This window comes from Pteropus alecto, unplaced genomic scaffold (genome assembly GCF_000325575.1).
Source record: "Pteropus alecto unplaced genomic scaffold, ASM32557v1 scaffold131, whole genome shotgun sequence".
In the NCBI taxonomy this organism is placed as follows: Eukaryota; Metazoa; Chordata; class Mammalia; order Chiroptera; family Pteropodidae; genus Pteropus; species Pteropus alecto.
In genome coordinates, this window is record NW_006434709.1 from 2879738 (window position 1) to 2901605 (window position 21868).

The 21868-nt window shown below is 38.8% G+C and overlaps 1 protein-coding gene across 5 annotated transcripts in view; it reads right to left on the reverse strand.

The window, feature by feature from the left end:
- ANTXR1 (anthrax toxin receptor 1) overlaps positions 1–21868 on the reverse strand; it is a 216557-nt gene that overhangs the window by 156257 nt on the left and 38432 nt on the right. For all 5 annotated transcript variants that reach the window (XM_025045169.1, XM_006909524.3, XM_025045170.1 and 2 more), the window contains exons 4-8: positions 8633–8714; positions 8009–8042; positions 6729–6808; positions 4118–4186; positions 2552–2632 (exon numbers count right to left, since the gene is read on the reverse strand). In XM_025045169.1, coding sequence (XP_024900937.1) covers positions 2552–2632; positions 4118–4186; positions 6729–6808; positions 8009–8042; positions 8633–8714 — 346 coding nt within the window. The remainder of the gene's footprint in view (positions 1–2551; positions 2633–4117; positions 4187–6728; positions 6809–8008; positions 8043–8632; positions 8715–21868) is intronic.

Genomic DNA, 21868 nt, shown 5'->3' on the forward strand with positions numbered 1-21868 from the left:
GAATGTAATCATTCAGCTAAAAGTTTGGAGTCTCAAATTATTTCTTTTCCCCTTTTTGGGAGACAATTTTGCTAAAATTTCTTAAACATCTTTAGAGTTATTTCCATTTGGGTGTGGGGAGAGCTTTATAAACATCCAAGCTCAAGTTGAGCTCAGGAGAGTTGTTAAAGTTGAAATATATAAGGAAGAGAATGATTTATGTAGATAAAAGATTCAAATTATTTGAGTAGGAATCAACTCTTGAATGATGTAGGCACATGGCTCATACGAACTTCTGAACAGATATGCGTTGTCCCTGTTCAGAATCCAGCCACCTGAAGGCAGGATTTCTGCAGTAGCCCCATGATTGGGCTTCCGCCTCTGGATCTCCCCAGTCTCCCTTCTATGTACACACTGCCATCAGATTCTCTTCTTAAATATCACTTGTTAGGTGTTCAAAAATGTTTCAGTGATTACACCTAAGTGGAAGTTAAAACCTCTTCAAGGCTCTTGTCAATCTGATTCCGATCCAATGTCTCAGCTAATTTCCCATTACTCTTGACTCCTTTACCCAAACTCTCCCACCAGGCAGACAGGTATAATTATTGTCCCGGGAATATACTTTGCTCCTTTCCAGGCTTTGGGCTGAGGTCATGCCATCTCTTCTCTGGTGCTACCCATTACTCCTCCTTGGTCGTTCAGGGATTCAGGTCTGCCTCACATTCTCACCAAGGCTCCAGCCTAGAATCATCCACCTCTGAGCTTTCAAAGGATTCACGATTGGGCCCAAATCCTGCTGTTAATCATGCACTGTTTTTTTATGTTGTTGCAGTTCTTGTTTATATTGCCAAATATGCCACACTGACTCCAGACATTATTTACAGCAGAGGTGCTTCAACTGGGGATCCATAATTGGGATTGATCCTTCTCTATCCTTTCAGTAATTTCCACTTTCTGGTTAAAGTAGTTTGAGTGAGTTCCTGATCCTTGCAAACAAACACATCTTGAAGAAGATGACTGTCAGATGTACATATTTAAGACAGGAATTCCCAGCCTAAGGTAAAATTATTTTTCAAAATTTTGAAAATTTAAGTTCACATATATCAACATTCTGAAAGTATACCTTGGGCATTTATTAAAAAGCACAGATTTAAAAGATTTGGATTCCTTGGCTCCGCCCTAGACCCACTGCAATAAAAGCCCTTGAGGACAGAGCCTGAGAATGAGTATTGTAAACAAGATTCCCAGGTGATTTTTATATATATTCGAGAAAAGTTAGAGGATCAAGGGAATCTGATGTTAATGTCTGATAAAACATGGAATTATTTCATATGCCTTGAGTACTGTTGTGTGTCTGAAAAATTATTAGGTATTTTTACTAGTTATCTCTTGCAATCCTTAAACAAGATAATGATATAAGTATTATCATCAGTCCCTTATATGAATAAGAAAATAAGTGAAATAATTCATCTAAGGATCTATCTATAAATGGTAACTCGTTGGGCCAGCATTTAAATTCTGGGCTGATCAGATCCAAAGTTCTTACTTCTCACTCTGCTTTTCACTTTGCTGGAGTTCTTAGCAAACCTTGGAGGAAAGGAAAGGGAACATGAAGGCAGATCCATGTTGGAGGTTTCCTGCGTCAGTCTAGGGGAGTTGGGCAGGTCCAGAGCCTCTGGCTGGTAACCTCTGGGTCAAGATCCCTTTGACATCTTAAGAGGACAGTGGTCCTCTGAGCTCTGAATTTGCATCCTATATCCTGTTGAGCTCCAACTGGAGAAACCACTGGCTGTCTGCCTGGTCTGAAAACTTAAAGGTCGAGGCTGCGGTGCCTCTGGACTTCAGTACAGGTACAGCACACACACCGACCTTTCGGGTGGGGCTTTAAAGACCAGCATCATCTAACATGCCAGCTGGACCAAAGGCCTGGCCTGTGTATGGAAGGTGGAAAAGAGAGGTCCTGGAAACCAGTGTCCAGTTTATTGACAAGGATGGGGTGATTACAAAACCAAGTTGGGATGGGAAGGAGGGCTGGTAATTGTGCAACCTAAAGAACGCTGAAGCCTTCCTATCTGGGGATTACAGGTCTAAAGCAGTGGCTCCATTAGAATCACCTGAGAAGATCTTAAAAATCCTGCTCCAGAAGATTTCAATGGGCAGCCAAGGCAGAGAACCGTGGGTTCAAAGTGCCTTTGATGGCTAAATGCTACAGGTTGACCCTACGAATTCTCTGAAAGCAGCTTGCATTCAGTCATGGTTGGGAAAGCTGAGGTCTGTCAAATGCACACCATCAGCACGGTCTTGCCAGTATGAGAATTGGGGGCTGCCTGAACCCGGCTGCCAGAGCAGGATTCCCTTTCATTTTAAATTTTTTATGATAGGGTGGAATTGGTACAGGAGAATGAAGAAAGAAACAAGTGTGAAAGGCAAGAGGCAGAAGTGGGACATGACAGATATACAAAGCAATGTCCACTTAAGCAGGAAAACACCAGCTTTAGAAGGATGGAATTGGGGCATTTAGGGCAGATCAGGGGGCCCTAGTATCCAGTCTCGGAGGAGGTGCTCTACTCACTGAGTGGATGACGCCTTGCAGAGCCTGAAAGCCGTCATTTACAGGAAACACGTGATCCTTACTGTCCGCGATCCGGGCCAGCTGAGAACAAACATACAAACACACACCGAGATGTGTCACTCTTGGACGTGGAGAATGGAGGAAAGTCACTGGGTCCAGGGGGCTCCGCCTACTCTTAGAACCAGAGGAACTTGAGTTCTTGATTGGACCCAGGGGCCTCACAGAAAAGCCCCCGGTAATAATGAGCTTACCAGCAGACCCTCTGGAGTGGGCCCAGAGGCTTGGCTCAGGTTTGTACATTTCTTTTAATACTTTTCTCCTTGGGAGCAGAGGTACGATTGCCCAGCTAGAAGAACATTTGGCCTGAGTTGTTGTATTCATAGATTTGGGGGCAGGCCACTGGCTCATTTTTCTCTCATTCACTCAGATTTCTGTTGGCAACTGTATTCAAACCAAACAAACTCAAGTTTCCTTTCAAGCAACTTTAAAAATAAATGCAAGCTTTGGTGTTGGGTGAGGCCAGCAAATGCAGACCCTTATCTTTCACCCAAATTTCTCACGAGGAAAGGACCCTGGTAGTTGGTTTGGCTGCTCTTGCTTTACAGAGCAGAGGACTGAAAGAAGGAGAAGCTGATCTGTCAGCTTTTCCACCTGAAAACCTCTGTACATTTCTGTGATTGCCACAGTCATTGTCAGTGCCAGGATTTTTATTGATTGCAAAAGTAACACATAGTCATTAGGAAATTTCAGAAAACCCAGGAGTGTTAAAATAAATTTTTAAACAGTTACTCATAGTCTATCCATCTACCCATCCATCTACCCATCATCTTCTTCTTGTTGTTAGTTTGATACACACACACACACACACACACACACACACATACATATATATATACACATATACATATATACATACATATATAGTGTTTCATAATTTTTCTATGGAATACACACATATTTATTTAAAATGTGGGCTTATACTATTCCCACTGTTTTGTAACCCTATTTATTCACTTAACAACATATTATGAACACTGTCTCATGTTATTAAAAGAAAAAAATTACAAACTACATTGAGGAACATTTATTTAGGTTGTTAGCAAATTCTCACAATTTGCTCATGTATACTTGTATATACTTTTTTTGCCCACTTGCCAATTATTTCCACTTTTTTTTTTTACATTGAAAATGCATTGTATGTTTAATGGGAGAAAAGGGATATTTGCCATTTAAATAAAAAACTCGAATTCGTCAAATTAATTAAAAAAAATAAAACAACCAACAAGTTTCCAAAGTTAATTCAGATTTATTTTGACACCTTGGCAGTTTAGCATCTACGGTGAAAAGCAACCAAGAAAGATGTTGCCTGGATGGTCTGTGTTAAAAGCTCTCAAGTACATCTGCAAATGGCTTCACATTCCTTACATATCCAATAATTCCCTGCCTACTTAGCATTTCTGGAAAAATACTCTATCTAAGGGGCATTTATGCTGCTGATGCATCCTCTGCACAGAATCACTCATAAGCTTGATATACTCTCAAACCTGAGGAAATACACAATCATACCTGTGTTTCATTGAAATCCTTCACGCCAACACAGTAAACAATTGCACCAAGGTCTCGGGATCTGTTAGCCTAGGTCAGTGAAAGAAAAGACATTAAAGAAAGAAGCAGTGGCAAACACTTCTTTTAGATTAGCCAGACTAATGCAATTATCAGTATTTACTGAGCCTCTACTATGTGCCAGGTACCACAATGGAGAAGATCATCCCTGTCCTGAAAGAACTTATACGTCAGTGAATGTCACATTCTAAGGGAACGTGTGGTGGACGTGAGGGGAGTGATTAGTCAAATGGGAAGTGTTGAGAAAGACCCACAAGAGGAGAGTCTTGATGAAGGGCTTTGAAAGACGAGGGGAAGAAAGAGAAACTGTAGGCCAGGGTAAGTTAAGTCATATTCATTATTCTGGGGGAACGATTATCTTTTTTGTGCCTCTGATGGATTTTTATTGACATACTTTTTCTTCCTTTGTAGTGGCAGCATGGTATAATGGAAAGGATGTGGCCTTTGGAACTCGATATCCCTGGGGTTGACACTTGGCTTTGCTCTGTAAAGTATTTTGGGGGATTGAATGACATAATACATGCAGAACTGCTCACACAAGGCCTAGAACAATGCAGATGCTCAAAAATGTCAGCATCCTTTGTGAATAAAGCTGTTTTCAATGCCATAGGATACATCGGTTTAATGGTATGGGAATTATGGTGCGCTTTTGAGTAGGTGAACCCACGGCCTTCTCTACAATTAAGCACTGAGAGGACAACATAATGAATAACATCCAGGTTTTGGCTTGATTTTAAGACTTGATTTATTAAGGGCTCTGATAACTGATTTCCAGATTCTTCTGTGTTTTAGAATAGAAAAAAAAAATTGGAAATCCTTGGTACATATAGGAGGTGCTTAATAAATAATTGATAGCAAACATATAGTAGGCACTCAGTATATACCTATTGATTTGAATTGTGTTCTTTTTATTCCCTCTCCTAGTACTCAAATCCATTTGTGACTAATATTGAATTTTAGAAGGGACAGAAACATCTATCTTTTTTTCTTCATGTTAGAAATAATTCTTGATGCTTTCAGGATAAAACAAACTTTTAGACACAGTCTAGTCCCAGCCTTATTTGAAACTCCGTTGACACTTCTTTTCCAGTTTGGCTTTATATAGAATTATCAAAAATAGAAAGTTTCATTTTCTTTATCTATCTTGGGCTTTATCTTTCTTTTTCAGAAACCCTCCTATTGGCATTGGCACTCCACATATTTTTCTGAGTTTGTATAGGCATACCTAAAATTCTTTTCTACTAACCCCTATTTTAAGCCTCTGATACCTATCATTTATTTTCTATTGAATTTTTTCCTTATTAGGGTTTTTACTTTATTAGACTGCTATTTGGTACCCAGATAAGCCATTCTACATTCTCATTACAGAGTTTCAACTTTAGAATAAACAAATTATATTATTTTCTAAATGCTCAGGGAGTGCCTGTCATATTCACTGTGAATTATCGTTTGTACTAGTTAGGGGTAGCGGGGAAGTAATGTGTTCACCTACATAATTTGATCATGCCCTTTGTCAGCAGAGGTATCAAAAAGCTTAACATTATTACACAGTAAGGCCCATGAGGACAGCATCTGTGTCTTACTTGCCTCTGTGTCCCTCGTGTCCAGCAAAATGACCAGCATATGCCAAGCTTTCTGTTAATGAATGAACAAATGACTACTTACTTGCTGAGGGTGCTGAATTTAAATTAAATAGCAGTCAAGAGGTTGAGGTAAGTGTAATGCTCTGATTAACTCTCCTCTGAGAAGCCAGCATCTCCCTATTGTGTTTCTTTTTAATTGGCCTGAATAAGTCTTTGTTGCTAATGAGGCTTCAATATATTCCCATGGTTAACTGGTTTCCTGGGGCCATTTATAAATATAGATCAAATCTAAAACTTGAAAGGAAAGAGTTTCCTAAATATAAATACTACTTTTCGATTTTGAATAAACCTCTTTTTCTGAATTTCTTTATACAAATTGAAAGTTTCATTTAGAAAGAATTCATTAATTTGTTTTGAGGAGTACTTTATGAGAACATAAAGAAAAGGAAAAAAGAAATGTAGAAGGAGAAATTACAATTACTTTGTCATCAATTAATGTTCAACTTTGGTTCTTAGAGTGAGAATCTCAATGATTAATACAGTCTGCCAAGGTTGGCTCTTAATATTTTAGGCAATTCTTTCCCCTCCTCCTGTTTTTAGTAGAAAATGTAAGGGGAAATGGAGGAAAAATGGTACCGATGGTTTTGCTTTAAAATCATACATACTATTTCAAAACTGGTAGATCAATATATTGCTTTCAATAAAGGTATGGTAGATATTTTTTTAGTCACCCCCAAACATACAGTAATATGGAAATATTTTGAAAGGAGAAAAATATCTACCATGTATAAGACATGAAAATTCACTTTAAAAACTGAATTATTATTTTTTACATACGAGACACTATTTTATTCAGGAGTTTTACGAAGACAATTATCATTTGACCAAGTAGAAAGATTGTAGCCCATTTCAGAAGGAAGAAGCTCTTTTCCATGTCTGTTTAGACAGACACAGGCCAGACCATCGCTTACCTCCCTCTCTGAATAGAAAAAGAGATCTTCGTGGAGTTCTCCATCAGTCAGAGCAATGATGACGCTGGCTGTCCTGTACCCTGCTCAACACAACACAGACCCACTCAGTCCTTCCTGACGCACCACGGGAAACCCTTTCTCAGCCCTGAGAGTCTATCTCTTCTCTTATAAGCTCAGCCACCTGAGGTCAATACTGTGGGAATCTGCAACTTTTCTTTTGGGACCGCAAGCAACTCCGGCATGAAGAAGAATGCAGAGATAAGCTCTTGTTTCTGGGTTTCTCAGTCTTCTCTCAAAAAATGGCCAAACCTGGTGAAATTGTTTCTGGACTGATAGTTAGGAGTGACTCCAGTGAATCAACTACCTGTTATTTCTAGTAACAGTCCATGCAACTGTCGCCACGGCCTGGGAGCAAACTCTACCATTTGGGCTGTTCAGAGGTCCTCACATGCTGCAGTTGACCACATGCATCACCCCTTGAAGAGTTTGACAAAGAGGAATAGTCATCATGATTTACATGCTGACTGGATTATAGCAGTTGGCAAAACCTACTAGAATTTTTCTGGTGACATTTAGACTTCTAGTAACATTGCTGATGGATGATTTATATTAACCGGTGTTGGTGTTGATACTGGATCTATTTTATTTATTGTAGGTTAGAGTAAAATCAGAAGCTGACCTCTCTACAGGCCTGGGAGAAAAATCCCCACTGCAATACTGAATCTTTTAAAAGAAATTTGCTTCAGACAAAGAAATGTTATTCATGAAAGACACTGTAATAATAATAGCTAAAATAATAATAACAATAGAACTAATGTTCTATGTGCTAGGCACTCTATTAAGTAAATTTTTTGAAGGAAATTTCAAACTAAACTAGTATCTTAATATCATATCCGATCATAGTAATGAAGAGGCTTGGAGCTCAGAGGACAAGAAAATTAGATTTGATGTAAAAATCCAAGACTTTACTAACTCAGCCAAGAATTTACTAATTTAATGAATTCAACATGCAAAACTGTTCATGGGCATTGCAGACTGTAACTCATAATGGGATCTTAGTTACTTTTATATCACTTTTCTTGGCATCAACAAGATAGTGGAATTGGATCTGCTAAATGTCATCTTACTGTGCATTCCTTCTTTGTGATGAAGTGTGTGTCCAAGGATTACAGGCAATATCGAATGTCTTTTGAAACATGGAATTACTGAGGCACTTTTTCAGAAGCAAACACAGAAAAAAGCTAAATAATTCATAATGGTAATTCATAATATAGTCTTACCTTGACTGTTTTCATAATAAATCTGCTCACTGGCCTGAAAAACACATGAAAGAGCCATGAGACACACAGCCACTCTTTGCTGCTCCAAATACCATATTGGGCAGTGGGATCCGGTGTTGGATACGCAGCCATGGCTCAGTCTTGATTTTTCATGCACTCCACCCAGGCTGCACTCAAATATCGAAGGGTGAGATTCATCTAAAGTTATCCTGATATTTAACTAATATACTTGCAAACATGGATCACTGTCTTATTTCTCACGGATTGAGACTTGTTTTCCTCAAGATTGAAGTCACTGAAATTCTGTCACAACCACTGAAGCAACAGGTAGAAAATTTGACCTTGGGAATGGACAGCACTTGCATGTGGCATGACTCATGAGTGTCAGCCAAGCATTAGCTAACAAACCTTTCCCCAGCGTCAGGGAAGGAGCAAGGAAGTTTATTTCTTCAGTTCTTTTGGATAGCATTAGTGTACAGGCTTATGGAAATTTTTTTAAAATTTATTTGCCATTGAATGTTATTTGGTTTCCTTAATACATGTGCCTTTTCTCATCAACCATATATATGTCGATGTTTCCATATCACACTTTACATTTGGAGTTGAAAACTGTTTTAAAATTACCCTTTCAAATCCTTCATGCATGTAAGTGTCTCCTCCTGGCAGGACCTTCTGGAGTTCTTCAAGGCCTTGACGGATTTGTTCTCTGAAATCCAAAGACACCCTATTAGTCATAGTATTTTTTACTATGCTGTTGATAGTCATATACATTAGTCTTTTTCTTATCTCCATATATACCCTCTCTTGCCCCAATTGTCCCCTAAAAGCCTATCAGAGGGAAGGTCTTTGTGTACATTATTCATTTAGGGTCAGCTATAGCATAGGATGAGTGAGATTTCAAGGACTGAAGGAAGGACCCTCTTCAGGAATCTCCATCTGGTCACAAGAGTCTTCCATTCCCTTAACAGAACAAAGCTTTCATCCTACATTGCAAATAAGTCTTAAAGTACAACTGCTCCTGAGGGGATACACAACAACTTAGGCACCTTTATATCAAGATGCAAACAGCTCATGTGAACCAGAAAAGGCGAGTTCCAAGAACCCTGGGCCAGGCCACCATAAGGACCGCAGGTGGGAGAGGCAGGTGTCTAGAGTGAACTCTGCCACCTGCAAGGTTGTGCCAAAGGCAACTATGTAGTCATCTTCGAAAACAAAAGCCTAGGCAATCTATGCTTTCCAGGACAACCAAGAGTGTTTTCTCTGGGCTGGTGCCTGTATTTTCTTACTCTGGTTGCTTAAGGTGGCGATGGGGCAGGAAGAGGAAGTGGGTTATGACATTAGGAAAGGGTCTGAGTAGAAGTGGGAAACGTGAGTGATCTGGGGATCAAATAAAATCTTTGTGGACCATTCTCTCTGGGAAGTAAGATGTCCATATCCATGTTGCCGTCTTTTAAAGAACTCCATACTATGCTGAAAGAGCAAGCGAGCATAATTTCTGAAAAAAACATTAGCCTTATTCATTAACTGTAAGCCTATGAAAAAGTTTGAAATTACCTTCCTATCACTGGGATCTCCTGTGGCAAAGGTGGAGGTGCACTATATAAATTAGGAAAGGAAGCTTCTTTTGAGTAGGGGAAGAACCTAACATTTACTGAACATTTACAAGGCCCTGCTCAACGATTTCTGATTTCATCCTTTCAATAACCACTCGGGGTGGGTAATATTGCCCTCATAGTATTAATGAGAGAACTTGGATTCAGAGAGGTTTGGTAGGAGATCAGAGACTTGCAGTCAAATCTGACTCAAAAAAAGGCTTTCTACTCTGTCAGGCAGCCTCCTAGCATCGAACAGTGCTGGAGAAGTAGAAAGTTTTTAGTAACACTTGAATTAATGAAAAGCAATACACCATCTGAGTCCTTAATGTGCCAAGCTCTGTTTGAAATACACCACATACGATTAATTCATTTATGCCTTGTAAAAGCTCTTGAAGTAGATACTACTGTCATTTCCATTTTATAGATGAGGAAATTGAGTTACAGAGAGGCTAAGGAACTTGCCCAAAGCCTCTTAATTACTAAGTGGAGAGGTGACATTTGAACTCAGAGGTCCTATTCTCAATCACTATGATAAGTTGTTTCTCTCTTTAATGTCTTGAATGAATAATGAATGAGTGAATTAAATTTATTACTGGTGTATTCTGGCAATTGCTTGGGGAGGAAGTCTAATGCAAAATTAACTTTTGTAAAAACTGATGTAATGGGGCAGCCATGGATGAGGCTGGATTGCCAGGATGTATGATGTTGTAAAAGACAAATTGAAAAGGGGTTAGCCTGAGCCTGTCCCTGGGCCACTGACGATTCCCAGGTGGAATATTTAAGAGCCAGTAACTCAGACTTTGAGGAATGTACTGACTACTGTCTGATTGTTGTATCAGTGCCCAGATATCAAACCACACACCCGGCTGCCCAAGTCAGAAACTAGAAGCCTTCCTTTCCCTGCTGCTGTGGCTCTCCTCTCTCCTTACACTCCCCTACGTAATCTATCACCAAATTCCATTAGTTCTGCTCTAAACATACCATGAAACTGACTACTTCTCTATCTCTCCTGCCAACATCATGATCTGAGCCACCATCATCTCTTGCTCAGACCATTGGGAAAGTCACTGGCTATCTTTCGACTGCCCTCTTGCTCCTCTTGCATTTATTCTGCACATGGCTGTCAGAATGTTCTTAATATATCAATCAAAACATGTCACTCACTCTTCTGCTCAAAACCCTTCAAGAGCAGTCAATTACCCTTGGGATAAAATCCCAAGTCCTCGCCATGGCCTTCCAGTGCCTATGTGGGAAGGCTCCTCTGTCCCCACTCTCCTCAGCTGAGCTCCAGTGGTCTTCCCAAGCTTCTTCTCCAACAGACCCTTCATACCTGCAATCATTATTCTCAGGGGATTGAGGAGACGTTTTGCCCAGCTCTTGACTGGGCTAATTCTTACCCAGTCTTCAGTCCCAACTTCAATATAAGTTGCTCAAAGTAGCCTTATTAGGCTTACCCAATTCAAATTAGCTCCTTCAATTAGATTTTCTCATGGAATCCCACAACTTTTGCTCTATAGCACTTGGGACATTTTATAATTAATACCATTTGATTATGTCATGATTGGTTTAGGTTTTTTTTTTTTTTTTTTTCAGTTCCAGACTTTAAACTCCATGAGGTCTGTTTTTGTCTCCATTATATCTTCGGTACCTGGAACATTCTAGATATTCAACAAATATTTACTGAAGAGGTGAGAGGAGGGAATAGACGCCTCCACTGTTAATCATTCTGTGAAGAGTTCAGTTTTGAGGGGCAAGGATTAGTTTCACTTGGACACACAGAGAGAGGCCAGGCAGGAACTGACCTGGTAAAATTGACCCTAGGTCCGTGCCCATGTGGTGGTTATAAATCATTCTCTAGGTTGTATATTTTTACAGTACCCCCAATATTTTGATAAAGCCCATCAAAAGGCATAGTTTAATTTCAACTCCATTGTCTGGTAATAAAAAAAGTCATATATCTGTGCATTAGAAGGAAGGGTAAAGACGTAAGCGATGACCCTAACCAAGGCCACTGTTGGGAGGAGAGAGGGTGACACTGGTGGCCATCTGGCAAAGGGCAGCTTTGCCGTGCAGGTCCATTTCATGAGGGTGACATCAGTGACAAGGTGACATGAAGGTAGGCTGGGATAGGAAGATTGGGTTTGTTCCTGAGCAATAGGGGACTAATTTCTGACAATTAGGGAAGAAGATATTGGACATTGAGAATAAATGTGAAAGAAAAAGAAAAATAAATGTGGCTTTATTTTTTGCTCATGGACTAGTGAGGTCGAAGACATACTGGTAACACTAAAATTAGAATACTGCCTTAAGATTGGAGCTTTAAATAGAAGGTTAAAAAAGGACGTATTAAGAGAGCGAAAAAGGTTCCTTGGCTTCACTGTAGTTTTTCCCTGCCAAATAAAGTCTGGGAACTGGGGTATTTTCTCTAAGCAGATTTCCTTTTTTTTTTTTTTTTACAAGTATTTTCTTGAGCTTTCCATTTTTTTGATACTAGAACAAGCAAAGGCTGTTTTGGAAACTGTGCTTATTCTTGATGCTTTGTGTCTGGCAAGATATGAACTCACTAGTACCAGGCAGTGATCACATATACCACCCTTACTTCTCCGAAGATCAAATGACCTATGGCTCCACCTCCATAATCCTTGCCCCTTCTTTAAGCACACACAACATCCAAGCAAACGAAAGAGATGGTTTCATGGGAATGGAGGGACAACAGAACTATTAATAAGAGCCTATTTTTTATGCTCTTGAAGAAACAGAAGAAAACTGGGAGAAAGATCTTTTAAAAGGGGTGATAAGAACCTCTCTGAGGACTTGGTTATTACCAAATGAAATGTTATCTTCCTGGGAAATGAGAGCGGCCGAGAATCCTACAAAGACAGTCTGCTATTAAAGAGTCTCCTGTTTTCCTTAGTGGTTTCACATGTCTGCCAGTGTTCCTACTTAGAAGTTAAGGGTTCTCGGACCACATGTCTCGTGGTCCTTTTGCAACCCCCGCAACACTTAATAATGGGTCTAGAGTAGGTGATTTGTTGTTGAATGAATCCGGTTTGGATGCAGGCATCCATCCATCCATTCATTCACTTCCACAACTATTTATTGAGCATGCACTGTGCGCCCAGCACTACACGGATTTGTAGGGGTGGGAGTTGGGGAGAAGCAGCACAGTTTGTTGGACCTTCCATTGCCCTGGGAATTTTTCTACATTTCATGAAGATTACTTCCTGGGATTCCAGTTGTGCTGTGACATTTTGAGATTTGCTCATGAAAACACAAAAGGATGAACACACATAAGCACGTCAAGCAGCACTTTAATAAGCTTTTATCCCAAGTATCCCAGTGAAGCTTCTACTGCAAAATACTTGGGGTTATGCAATGTCTTCCACATTTTCAGTCTATAAAACAATGTCCACTAACACCCCGAAATAGCCGAACATCAGCTCTGCATTGTCGACTTCTTGCCTCCAATTAAAGAAAGAGCGTCTGTGGAACTGGACTTTTCTCAAATGCCCTGTAGTTGGCTTTGGAGCCTCGATTTACATAGTTAACACACATCACTACTTATTACCACTAATGCTGCATTCACAGCATTTCCAGATGGCTTTATGGCTCCAGTGTTGACTATGAAAAAACATGGAGTGAACAGAACAGAAGAACATAGATTAATTAAAGACATTTTGCTGTTACTTTTGGAGTCACGAAATTCTACGACCAACTCTAATCGCTTGTTATTAATGTATATAAATCATAGCCTCCTTGGGACTTCTATCTAAAAATAGACCAAAGTGACTAATGACATCAAGATACATATTAAACTAAAGATCCTTTGCTACATACTTTTAAGTGAGGTATAATTTATATATAGTAACATGCAAAAGTATTTATTTCCTTTATAGTTGTTAAATTTATTTTTATAAAGTTGTTTATAATATTTCTTTATCTTTTAACATCTGTAGGATCTAGATAACATCCCCTCTTTCATTCCATTTTAGCAGGGGCTCTATGGATTACAATATTCATCCTTATTTCATCACAGCTACCATAAGTTAACATTGTACCACTTCTCATATGATGGAAGAACGCTTTACTATTACACTCCCATATAATCTCTGCTCATCCCTGGTGCTATTACTGTCCTATATTCTATTACTGCATATGTAATACACTCCAAAATACGGTGTTATCATTTCTCTTAAACAATCAATTATCTCTTAATAAAATTAATTTATCATTTTTTTCCTTCCCCCCACCCTTTTTTTGTAGATCTAGTTTACACTTGGTATCATTTTCCTTCAGCCAAGAGAATTCTATTATTAGCATTTTCTTTTTGTAGTGCAGAATTGCTGGTGATGATTTTCTGGTTTTTGTTTTCCTGTGAAAATGTCTTAATTTTGCCTTCAATTTTAAGGATATTTTTACTGCATGTAGAATTCTAAGTTGACTTTATTATCTTTCATTTCTTTAAAGATATTGATCTTTTGTCTTCTGGATTGAATGTGGTTGTTTTCTGATGAAAAGTGATATTCATTTTTGTTCCTCTGTTTGTACTGTCTTTTCCCCTCCCCCTCTGGCTGGTTTTAAAATTATTTCTTTATTCTGGTTTTCGGAAATTCAGCCATGATGTATGTAAGTGATTTTTTTTTTTTTTTTGCATTTGCCCTGCTTGGAGTCTTTCGAGCTTCTTGGATCTGTGCGTGGAATGCCATGATTGGTATTCCAATTACATGTGTATTAGACCACTTGATATTATCCCCCAAATCACAGACCTGGTTTTTCCTACCCCCTCTCCCCATCTTTTCCCTTTTACTCTTTCAATTTAGATAATTTATATTAACTTGTTTTAAAGTTCATTAATCCCTTTTCTGCAGATATCATATTTTTCGGTTTCACAGTTTTCACTTGGTTCTTTATTTTTCCGAATATCTCATGTCTTCCTATATCATATTCACCTTTTCCTATAAATTCTTTAAAATGTTTATAATAGTTCCTAAAAGTCTCTGTCTGCTAATTCCAATAATTGAGTCATCTGTGGCTTGCTTTCATTGCTGTGTTTTTTCTTGATTATGGGTTATATTTTCCTGCGTTTCCCTATTTTTTATTATCTCTTAATTTGTATTTCAGATATTATGCAGAAAAAAGCAGTGGAAACTTAGGCATAATATTGATTTGTTTTGTTTACTTAATGCAGAATGTAAGCTTTTTATCTTGAGGGCCTGGTTATTTAGATTCCTCCTTGAGTTAGGTTGAACTTGGGCTGGGTCACAGCTTCAATTTGAGTGTGTTCCCTGTTATTAGCTCAGCTCCCAGCCTTTTGCCCTGTCTTGCCTTTGTGGTCTTGTCAGTATTTGAGCTGGAAGGCAGTTAGTTATGTGCAGCTTCATATATTTTTGCTTGACCTTTGGATTTAACCCTGGTAGGACTCCAGAATTTAAGCACCACAAGAATCCATGAGATTATGTAATTTCTCTCTACTTTTCAGCGACTATCCTACTGCTACTTTCTTGGAACAAAGCAGAGAAGAGATGCGAGTGAGGGGGCAGAATCGTCAGGCTGAGAGATTGTTTTTTTTATTTGGGGCTCTTTCAGATAATCCATCTCTCTGTCACATATTGCTGCCTAACGTTCCGCTGGCTTTTCTTCCTCTCTGCACAGTCTCTGTCATAGCTGACCTACTTTTCCAATTGCCCATACTAGACCAGGCCTTTACCCCCAAGGATGGAAGCTTCTGCAGATCTCTGCTCAGCTCTAAAGAACTTGTTTCTAATTCAGTTCATCAGTGCTTCCTGTGTGTCTGCTAGCCTCATAGAAACATATGAATTCTATTTTGCCTGGACTTTTCTGGTTGACCATGGAAATGAAGGTTTCTTCATAGCCTTCTACATCCTAACTAGAAGCAGACATACTGTAAAGGCTTTTTCTAAATGTTTGTGACTACACATTTGTCTCCAATCAGGAAGAAAAACACTACAGGCTGATTACTGGCATATAAATATACTCAAGTATTTCTCATCTTAAAAATATTAATCCTCTGTGACCCCACATCCCCCTCCAGCTATTGACCAATGTATTTACATTTCTCTTCACAACACAACTCTTGAAAAAGTACTCACTTCTGCACTTCCTTGTCTTTCCTGGTGGAGATTTCCTTCAAATGTGGAGAAATCTCTGGCTGTCTTTCATAGGGAATGAGCGAGACTAAAAGATTTGTTACAAGCTCTGTGCGCATGATGGGGCATGCCAATTGGTGGATAACCAGCTTTTGTCAAGGGGCTATTTTGTTGAGGACCTTCAAATATCAGTGTATGTATCCTTTTTCCCTCTCTGAGATATTTATTTCTACAGAAAAGAAGTTTTCAAACTCTTTTCTTGGGTGTTAGGTCTGGAATTGACAAGGGAGAGAGCTGGAAGTAACAGCATTTGTTATGCAGATGTATCCATTATCTTGGTGTCTGACTATGAAATCATTCTTGTTTAATTTTGCCAGAGAATATATTTCTCTGATGGAGCTAGAGAAGGGGTACTTTTCAGAATGTAGTAGAAGTGGGTGGGTGGTTCTGAAGGGGGAGCTTCCTCAGACAAACTTCTAAACAATATTCCAGTTTTCACCTTGTAGCCCTTTCTTGGCTTTTACAGTATCTGATAGCTCCGGGTTTTGAGCTTGCCTGGGTTCTGCAAAGCTGCAACACTTGTTCCTCTTCAGCATCTTCTTCTGCAAGAATATATTTGACTTTTCTCCATGCTGCTTACATCATTTGCTACTCTTCTGTCTTCTTTCTGTCCTCATATATAATGTTTTTAAGGTTTAAATATTTCTTAGTTTTCTCGAAGATGGGTTTATGTTTTTGTTTCACACTCTCCTGGTTTGGGGTGCTTTTTTTGTGAGAGAAAGGGCTTAAAATGTCTTTTCCCCTCATTTTAAAATTGCAATCCCTTACCTTTTAATCCACTTCGTTCTGACTTTTGTCTCCACAACTCTGCTAAAACTGCTTTTGTTAAAGTCCCCAGCAATCTATACACATTGTCAATCTACTGGTCACCTCTCTGATTTTATCTTACTCAATCTCTTATAGTGATAGACACAGTTAACCTCTCCTCCAAATGTTTTCTTCTCTTGATTTCCATTACAAGATCTTTTCTCTATGTCTCCTATCAGTTGTTCTTTCTCATATTTCTGTGTAGGCTTTTCTTTCTCTTTAGTACTTTAAAGATTGAAGTGAAACAATTCAACAAGATCCCCCCATTCTTACACTTACAGTTTTTAGGTCATCTCATTCTTCCCATGATTTCAGTACCTCTTGATGGGGCATGGAATTTGGAGGAAGATAGACTTGGAATTAAATCTTAGTACTGCCACTTCCTAGGCATGTCAGCTTTTAAATTTCTCAAATGTAAAATAAAAGTATGCAACTATAAGATCTACCAAGTACTTTCCAGATCAGAATGGTGCATCTGGTTTAATATGGGACCAAAGAGTGAGTAGAAACAGAACCTAGGCATCTTCTGGGAAGCGGAGAGGCCGCACTTGGCAGGTATAAGTGTCTATCATGTGACACAGGGTCAAGTGCTGACCAGTAACTGAAGTTCACTAAGAGGAGCCCATCTAAGAATTTCCAAAGGTTGTAGCCCAAGCTGGCAGAAAGGACAGGTGTGATGGTTTAAACGCAGGGCAATGTGATGAATTTCTCCAAACAAACTCCTCTTTAGGCAATTCTATTTTGGTTGGTTACTCATTCGTGCAGTGGTGTTCACCATGCAGTTTCCTGTGCAATGTGGCTTTTGAACAAATCCCATTAAGACCTTCCCCATCACTAACACTTTTCCCCGGTTGAGACATATTTTGCAGGAGATGGGAGTGGTGGAAAGTGGGCTCTATTCAGGATTTCCCAAATATATAACTTTTTCATATGGGAATCTTCAGTTTCATGCTCCTCTTAGTTCAATAGGGACTGGGTCTCTCCTGGTGCTGATGGCATCTAAAATGGTCAGGTTGATGTACTTGAGCTCAGTATTACTAACCACAATGAGTATTTGGAGGGGCATAGAATAGAGTGGCACTCTGCCAAGTCCTCTGTAACAGAGACGTTGGAATCCAGAGTCATCTTCTTGAATGGAAGCTGAAAATGTATAGCCCTAGCGTAGATGATAGGCAAGGATCATCTGCTTTTGTCAGATCATATCTCTTTTGCATAGGCTGGTGGAGGCAGAAGTTCTCTCCAAAGACAGGACTTCCTTGTCACCCATTGGAGCAATATTGGGCTGGAGGTGGGAGTAAGTAGGGCTATACTAAGTTCATATCAGATAATCCAACCCGCAAGTCATATGTGGACACAGTCCGTTTGAAAAGGAGAGCTGGAGGATGAGACAAGATGTTGGGAGGATGTGGGGCAATGAGAACTCTTAAAAGTCACTAGTGGGACTGTACATTGGTGCATATCCTCTAGAGGACAATTAAATCATGCCTAGTAAATTTACATATTCACATACTATAAGACCTAGCAATTCAATCCCTAGTTATATTATCATAAAGAAATTCTTGCTTCTGACTTCCGAGGAGACAGGTATAAAAATGTTAATTGAAACTTGTTTATAACAGCAAAATGTTAGAAACAAACTATCTATCAATAAGAGAAGAGTTAAGTACACGATGATACATTTTTACAGTAAGATGGAACAGAAAAGTACACATTAGTTAAAATGAACCACACATAGTTATATGTATCTACATAGAAAAAGTCTCAAAAACATGATATTAATTATAAAAAGCAAGTTCAAGAAAAACACATACAGTACGATCATTTATTATAAAGTTTTACATGCAAAAATATATTGTTCCTGAGCATATAAAAATATACAACATCCATTAAAATTATAAACCCCAAATTCAGGATAGTGATTATCTCTAGTGAAGAAAGAGAAATGGAAGTATACGCAAGGCAGGTGAATGTCTGTAACATTTAATTCATAAACATTGGTGGATAATGACTGTTCATAATCCATTTTTGCATACTTTTGTTACACTAGAAATACTTAATAATTTAAAAACATGTTAAGGATGAGTAGCAGACGCCAAACCTTCAGTTAACAAGGAGGCCCTCAGAGTCCTGAAGGCAGCACTAAATCTAAGACTCAAGTCCCCTCTCTGGAGGCCAAGGGGCTAAGAGTTAGGTGATGTACAGGTGAGGTGTTTCGGTTGTGGAGCTGCCTGATGTAGACCAATACTTGGGTTGTTTTTGTTTGGCCACAAATAATTTGTTAGTTTTGGCTATCTAGCTTAAGATACGAAAACTCTACCTATCATTCTTTAATTCCTCTGGCTACTTCTGAAGTTTGCCTTGCTGGCTTCATCCAGACAAGAATGTTTTTGAATGCTACTCTGTTAGTTTTTATCCTTTAAACATATTTGCCACAGGAGGGATAGTAGGTGAGGAAGGGAAGTAACATTTCTCGAGTATCTATGCTGTGCCAGGGTCTCTGCTGGGCATTTTTCATGCATTCATTCACAAAAGCCTCACACACCATATGGTAGGAATTATCTTCATTATACATGTGAAATAACAGATTCAGTGGCGTGCAGTAACAGGTGTGTGCTGGTGGAGCCCAGATGTAACCCAGACTGATCCTGGTACAAAGTCTGTATTGCTTCTATTACATTGGTGGCATCCAAACTAGGTACAGGACAGTGTACTGTACACAAATACATAAATATATGTATACATACATATATTTATGTATTTGTACATATATATGTCTATGTACTATTTTCTGGACTATAAATAGTACTCTAAAATTTGAGAAAGAATTCAACATGATTTTTATATAAAATCAAACACTGGCACAATCTGGAACAGAATATAAACACACGTGCATTTTTAAGATGAAAGGATGTTGAAGACATTTTTTCACTTTTCGATGAGCCACTTCAAACTATACCCTAGGACCCTAGAGGTACAGTACTTTCTTCTACAACGGGGTTCCCTAGAGGATGAGTGTGAGAAGCACTGGGCCACATCACTCTCCAAATCAGTCTGTTCCCAGAGCTGCTGAATTGCTTCAAGGTGGGTTCTTTTTACCATTATTGAAACTCAGTATGAGGAGCCTTAGACAGCTTCCTCTAGAAACAGTGCCTGTGGCCTCCTGTCTGGAAGAAGTCTCGCTAGAACTACCAGACAAAGGAAACACTAACTTTTATGTGGCCTCATGCTGAAGCACTATTTTCTACCTATATCCCTCTGTGTGGGGTTAGATTGGCTAAATGTTAAAAACTTCAGAAAAGGACGTAAGCCAGGGAGAGTTGGGGACTCATTCTTCGAACAACTGTTAGATATGCTGTGATGCTTTGAGTAGAGTGAGTCGAGGAGGATTCGGCATAATTCCTCAGCTGTTTGTTAAAACCCCAACAACTACAATAGTAACAACAGCACTTACTATATGTCTGGCATTGTTAATCCTTCCAGCAGTTCTGTGAGTTAGGGACTATCATTCTATTCATTTTACAGATAAAGAAACAGAGGCACAGAGAGGTAAGAAGCTTTCTCATGGACTCAGACCCCATGATATTATCTCTCAATCAACAGGACAAAAGAATAAATAAATGCTCCACTTTATTTCTCTTAATTCTGTAATCAAAACTTTTTGTACCTAAATGAATAGTATCTCAAAATGGAATGAATCCAGGTTCTTTCAAGCACAAAGTATCTGAAGACATTTTTTCTCTTTTAGTTTTAAATTTAGAAAAGATTTTAGAACTATGTCTCTTGGTAATGACAGCCTATAATCATTCTGCTCCAGGAATCGAGCGATGTGTTCAGAGTATGTCATTTTCCCCTGTGACACTAATGGCAAAACCACACTCCCGACCAAACCAAAGGATGACTGAGAAGGATAGAGAAGTGTGGTCTCTTGGTTTCCACTCAGCAGTTTGAGCCAAGCGTTCTTGGCTTTCACTCCAACTTCTTAAGCAATAAGCGAGATACTTAACCTCTTAACCCCATCTGTGAAATGCTGATGCTACCCTTTTACCTCTTTGTGAGAAGTATTTCCAAGCTGACGTTAAAAGGCCATGAAGAACAAATGTGTAGAGAGCATATGCTTTCAGGGAACTGTTTTCTGGAAGAAGTCAGAAAGTCAGGGGTGGTGAATTGTGTATTCTTGGATTTGTTTTTAATTTAAAACTATATGTAATGGTAAAATTGTGGGAAACCCTATAGCACAGTGATTGAGGGTGTGGACACTGGAGCCATGACAATTGGGTTCAAATCCAGGTTTCTATACTTTTACAGTGGAGTGACCTTCAGCCTTCTCTGAGTATCCTCATCTCTCTATATAATTTAATAATTATAATACGTGTAATAAATAATATAATTCCCATAACAACCCTACAAGGTAGATATTATCATTTTCTCTTATTATAGTTGAGAAAAGTATTCTAGGTTATTGGTACATAATAAACCATTAATAAAAGATTATAAACAGACTAATAACACACATGCAGAGGTATTTATGCATTTGTACATATAGATTGGTTGCTTCCACTTAAGTATAGCACAGAAAAGAAACAGAAGACAGCAGCATGCACACGCATGCAGTGAATTGGTTAGGCTATTTAATATAGCAGAAAAAAACTCACTGGATTTAAATTTTTTAATTTTGTGAGTTAAAAAATAAATTCTACTGCCACTGACTACTTACATGAATCTAAGCAAATAATTCAAATCTCTCTGAGAATGATTTTTTAGCAGTGAAATAAAGTCAGTGGGTTGGATAAGACATAATTCTTTGACTCGTTGTGTTATGCTTTGTTTTATAATCTTGCAACGGTTAGATGAAAGGTGAAATTTCTGGTGAAAGACAGTGATCTGGGTTTATCTACACATTCTAACTCCTGCTTTTCTTTCCAAACTGCTATAGAAACAGCTAAGCTAGTATAATAGGAGAATATGTTTTTCCCTGCTGGAAAATTGGTAAAGACACTATACATATGCCAGATAGCAGAAGAATTTTTGTAAAAATTAGAGCTGCTGAGATAAGGATGAAAAAAGATCTATCAAGCTGGAATTCCAGAACATGAGAAGAAAAACCTGTGGTTGGTGGTGGGACAGGTTTTTAACACAGTGATACAAAGTCTACACCTGGCCATCTTCCTTTGATTTCAGCTTTCTTCTTACCTTGGATGCACGACTAGGTCTCTACCCTTTCCGAGAAAAAATTACACTATGCACATCTAAACTTTCCCATCTTCTTTAGCTTGGAATCTTCACATCTTCAA